At 39.9% G+C, this 4,964-nt stretch overlaps 1 protein-coding gene across 1 annotated transcript in view; it reads left to right on the forward strand.

The window, feature by feature from the left end:
• The window catches only part of ndufa7 (NADH:ubiquinone oxidoreductase subunit A7), a 12,025-nt gene extending 8,848 nt beyond the window's left edge, over positions 1–3,177 (forward strand). The window contains exons 3-4 of the mRNA XM_032526661.1: positions 2,096–2,233; positions 2,958–3,177. Coding sequence (XP_032382552.1) covers positions 2,096–2,233; positions 2,958–3,045 — 226 coding nt within the window. The 3' untranslated portion in view covers positions 3,046–3,177. The remainder of the gene's footprint in view (positions 1–2,095; positions 2,234–2,957) is intronic.
• Positions 3,178–4,964: the final 1,787 nt, after the last annotated feature.

Here is a 4,964-nt window from a genome sequence, read left to right on the forward strand (position 1 = left end):
GTTCTGTTTCCTATTTTTGCAATAAAGATGACATAAAAAAAGAAAGAAAAGGATTTCCGGCATAAAAATACGCAAACTTTTAAAATAACAATGAATGTTTTTCAAATATCAAAAAAAAAAAAAAAGAGATGAGCCAGGTCTGCGCAGAATCAATCACCGGCGATCGGCGCCCGTTGCATGCCGGTTAGATTTGTGTTTTTTTTTTAATGTCTTTATTGCAAAAATAGGAAACAGAACACAAATAACATACAAAAGTATACAAACTAACATATAAACATACCTGAGGTAAACAGAGTACAATACAATTTTGCCAGGGGAAGCTTAAAGACCATCACAGTTTTCAGTTTTAACTGCCTTCTTGTTGTTGAAGCCCGAAATCAGATTTATAATAAATACAACTTCATGGAGATAAAGTTTAAAATTAAGTGTTTTTAGTGCTGAATTTACATTTATGAATGTGAAACAACAACCATAATCTCACGAGAGCAAGGCGGCCGCAGTTCTGAGACGCAGGCGGCGCAGTCGCTTTTCCCCGACTGCAAGACCCAGGCAGACCCAGAGCATGCTGGGAAACGCCGGCCTCTCAGCTGATTTAACAGCTGATTGGTTTACAATCGACTCAACATGATGACGTTTTATATAAACTTTATTGTTTTTGAATCTGAGGGATTTTAATTGCTATTTGTCTGATTTAAAGACTTATTCTGTAAAGAACACATGTTGTGTGGCTGATAGACGTCTTGAAGTCAGAGAGACTAAATCCGTTCAGATCACTGATCCTCTCCAGTCTGTTGTTAATTAAAATCAGAAACAGATCGCATGTAGAGCATTTTGAGAGTTACTCTGTCATGATTAAAACAACTAGAGACTGTGTACCAGTTGATATGTGGGTCTGATTATATTTTATTAAATCGGAATCACTCCAAAGTGTTTGTCACTTCCTGTTCAGTCTGAAGGCTGCTGGAATTGACTGGAAACTGTCCGGCTTTACCGCAGAATTTTGTCCTCGTCCCCGGATGCTGCCACCTGCTTTCGTCCACTTTACAGGCGAGGCGCAGTTCATCTCGAACGAGCCTACTTTTCCGGTGATAGCTAGGCGTTACTGCGCAGCCTCCAACTGAGCTTGACGACGGGGTTGTGACGTGGGAAAAGTATTTGAAAGTTGTAAGTCTTCTGGTAGCTGTGCCAAGAGAAATCTCAGTCAGCAGAGACGGAGAGCGTAGGTATATGTTAGGAGATAACCTAGGCACAGGCAAACTACTGTTAACAAAAACATGCTAGTTAACGTTAGTAATTAAAGTGAAACAGCTAATGGAAGCCCAAACGGTTTGCGTGCTTCTCCTGACAATACGGTGATTTGTCAACTATGCAACAGCAAGTCGCGTGGTTACGACACAATCGTTAGTCTATTTTTACAAAAACATCTGCTACGAAGCCAAAACGTGAGCTACAAGGTAATGGAGACTTTTGTACATTGTCGTGTTTCTTTAGAAATAAAGCTTAAAGTCAGACGGAACTAAAGATTGAAGTTGTATTGTCTCTGAAAATATAGAACACAGTTGATAGTGATATTTAAGTGTGTTGATATAGGCTGTCAGAGCAGGGACTGGCACACCTGCCTAGACATCCTAGTTCGGATCTGCATCACGTTAAGATTTAATACAGTTTAAGTTTGGACACAGGTGAACTAACTGATGGCAGCCAATCAGGGGTTGTATTTGAAACACGGAAGCAGTGCCCAATGCCAGGCTCTCAAGAGAAATAAAACTGTGCTGTCAGCAGATGGTTTGGCACCTGACTTTTGTACAACTCATGAAAGGTCATGCAAAGGGATTTGAGATCTGAAACTGTATTGAATGTAATTTTTGCTGCTCAAAAGTAGACAGGTTATGGCATGTACTGTATTTGCCTTGACATTTGACTTTCTGGCAGCCCCTGATACCAGACCATGTACTGTGTTCCATTCAATCTAATTTCATGCTTCTGACTATGTTGTAATGCTTTAACCACTGCGTAGTGTTTTGGCATCCAATAAGCCCTTATAATCCTGGATCTGTTACTCAAACTGACCGTCCTGGATCTGCTTTTTCTCCAGGACACAGCCACCACCCAAACTGCCAGTAGGCCCAAGCCACAAGGATGCCAGCAACTACTACTACACCAGAGATGGACGCAGAGAGTCAGTACCCGCCACAGTCATCATGTCTTCTCAGAAGGCTCTCACCGCTGGCAGGTAAATGACTCAATGTCAATGCATTTACATGTATTATATGATTTATAACTACGCTTGTCGCAATATGCAATAAATCAGTTAATTGCATGATAAATAAAAATTAAGCTTGATATTTTTTTTAATTAGAATTATTGTGGCCGGAAAAGTCTCCATTTTATTCATGGGTTTTGATTGTGTTTGGTTTTTATTCCAGTGCATGTTTTGTTAACAGTGACAGATTTTATTGTTTTTGGTTGTTGTTTTCATTTATTGTGGATGTTTAAAATGTCGTCCAGTTCCAATGTTAAATATTCTTTAGAATTAAAAGTGTATTGATAAGGATATTACTGCGATTATTACAACTGACATATTGAGCATCTTACCTTGGCTGGATTAAGATAAAAGGCATAGCAAGCAAACATGATGAACAGGGCTGGGTTACACACCTATTTATTTTAAACAATTTTTGACCAGATGTGTGTTTTATGACTAGAAATGTTTTATGGTCACAGAGTAAAGTAAATACTAATAGGTGAATTTTGTCTATGCTGCGATATCTTTTAGACTTTTTTTTAAGGACAGGTAAAGACTTAAATCCAACTATGGATATATATCAGAAATGTCTGCACATTTTTGCAACACCTGCCACAGGGGCTCCAATGCTTAGATGTATGGATCTCACTCACTCTTCTGATGTGGGCAGTAACCTTTTTTTTTTCTTCTTGATTCTTCTTATCTCTTCTAGTCAAGTTGCTGAAGTCCCAAAGCTTTCAGTGACCCCAGGTGCTGTATATAAGGAGCCGACACTGTCCACGGACCAGCCGTACCTCTGAGCAACTGGATTTACCCCTTCAGCATCAACAACCTAATCTCTCCATCCAAACCTGCTGTAGAGGCCTGACCACTGCAGATGTTGGTTGTATCCTGTACAATTGAAAAATGTTAATAAAATGTGCTATATTTAAGATTTTTGTTGTTATTGGGGTCATATTATGAACGGAACAAATGTCACGCGGATTTTGAATGACGTGTCAGCTGTGTGAATATATTTTCCACAATGCAAGATAGTTTGGAAATACTGGGTGTGAGGTGAGCCAAATAGCAGGGAGAGGGACTAAGTAGATGTGTACCAGTGCAGAAGCTGGACCCCTTCAAGAAGCGGAGGTCCATAGAGCGGAGGAGCGGCTTGGACCTGCTCCCCGCCAAATTAGACAGTCCAGCCTCACAAAGTCCACAAAACAATTTCATCACAAGAAAGTTGCCCTAATTGGCTGACAGAGTGTAGATACTATGAAATGGAAATTCCAGATGTCTCCTGCATCACTTATCATTTCATCGCCTTGCATTTAGCATATTAGGTCATAATTTAAAACTAGCATCCGGTTTGAGAAATGAATGCCTCAAAAGCAGAAGAAGCATCCATTAAAGGAATTTATGCTTATAATTTTAAAGTGTTATGGTTGTTGCAGCCCTGCTCCTGTCAGTTCAAGTCTGGATTATGTCCCGTGTACTGTAACTGAAAAGACAAATACTTAAAAAAAAAATGTTTATGAAAATTAAATGAGAAAGATTCATGAATGAGGTTCGAGAAAATACAAGTTGCGTTTACCATCACACCTTTAGTTTACACCGCACTAATATCCAATGGGACTTTTTCATACCTGAGTTTTTTGCTTCTCCTTTATGCCTCTAGTAAAAGTTAATTTTGGGCACACTTATCTTCAAACTACAGACATTGTTACAGCTTCAAGGTTAGGAACACTGCTCCATGCACAGATGATTTAAGTTTATCTTCGTAGCATGGTGTGGGCATGTGTACAGACTTCAGTCATGCTAGTTGTGCTGTAGCTGTTTAAAGTGGAAGCTTGTCTTGAACATGGGACGTTAACAAACTGCAGCACCTCATCTTGAGAGGTCTAAACAGCAAACGTGAAACACTTATATACCCAGTCATTTAAATACATTGATGTTTAATGACAGAAGTTACTTATCACTCTAAAAAGGTGAGCAGTTTTAGAAGTAGGTGTTTTATATCCAAAAAAGATCAGTGAAATAGATTGGCGTCGACCGTTTACGTAACGGTAGGTCTCTTTAGTCTAAAGTAAAAACGTTGGCTCTGGCTCAAGGGGGTAAGCCTCTCCTCTCTATGCGTAGCCCGCATGGCGCCATTTTAATGCTACGAAGCCATCACTTGCAGTTAGCATCCCATTGACTGCCATTCATTTCGGCGCCACTTTGACAAGAAATAACTTTACGTCTGAATTATTTCAAGACTCTATTTGTCCGTTGTTTATTTCTAAACAAACACCAAAATGTATAAAAGGCTCCATTACCTTGTATCTCACGTTATGGCTCCGTAGCAGACGTTTTTGTAAAAATAGGCTAACTATTACGTCATGACCACACGACTTACCGTCGCATGGTCGACATATCACCGTACTGTCAGGAGAAGCACGCAGCCAGTTTGGACTTCCATTAGCTGTTTATGTTTAATTACTAACGTTAACTAGCATGTTAATTAGCAGTAATTAGCCTGTGCCTATGTTATCTGCTTACTTATAGCTACGCTGTCCGTCTCTGCTGATTGGGAATGATTGAGATTTCTCTTGGCACAGCTACCAGATGACTTACAACTTTCAGGCACGTTGCCCACGTCACAACCATAGACATACCATCTTTATATGTCTATGGTCACAACCACGTCGTCAAGCTCAGTTGGAGGCTGCGCAGTAACGCCTAGCCATCACCAGAA

The sequence above is a fragment of the Etheostoma spectabile genome, chromosome 9, assembly GCF_008692095.1.
Source record: "Etheostoma spectabile isolate EspeVRDwgs_2016 chromosome 9, UIUC_Espe_1.0, whole genome shotgun sequence".
In the NCBI taxonomy this organism is placed as follows: Eukaryota; Metazoa; Chordata; class Actinopteri; order Perciformes; family Percidae; genus Etheostoma; species Etheostoma spectabile.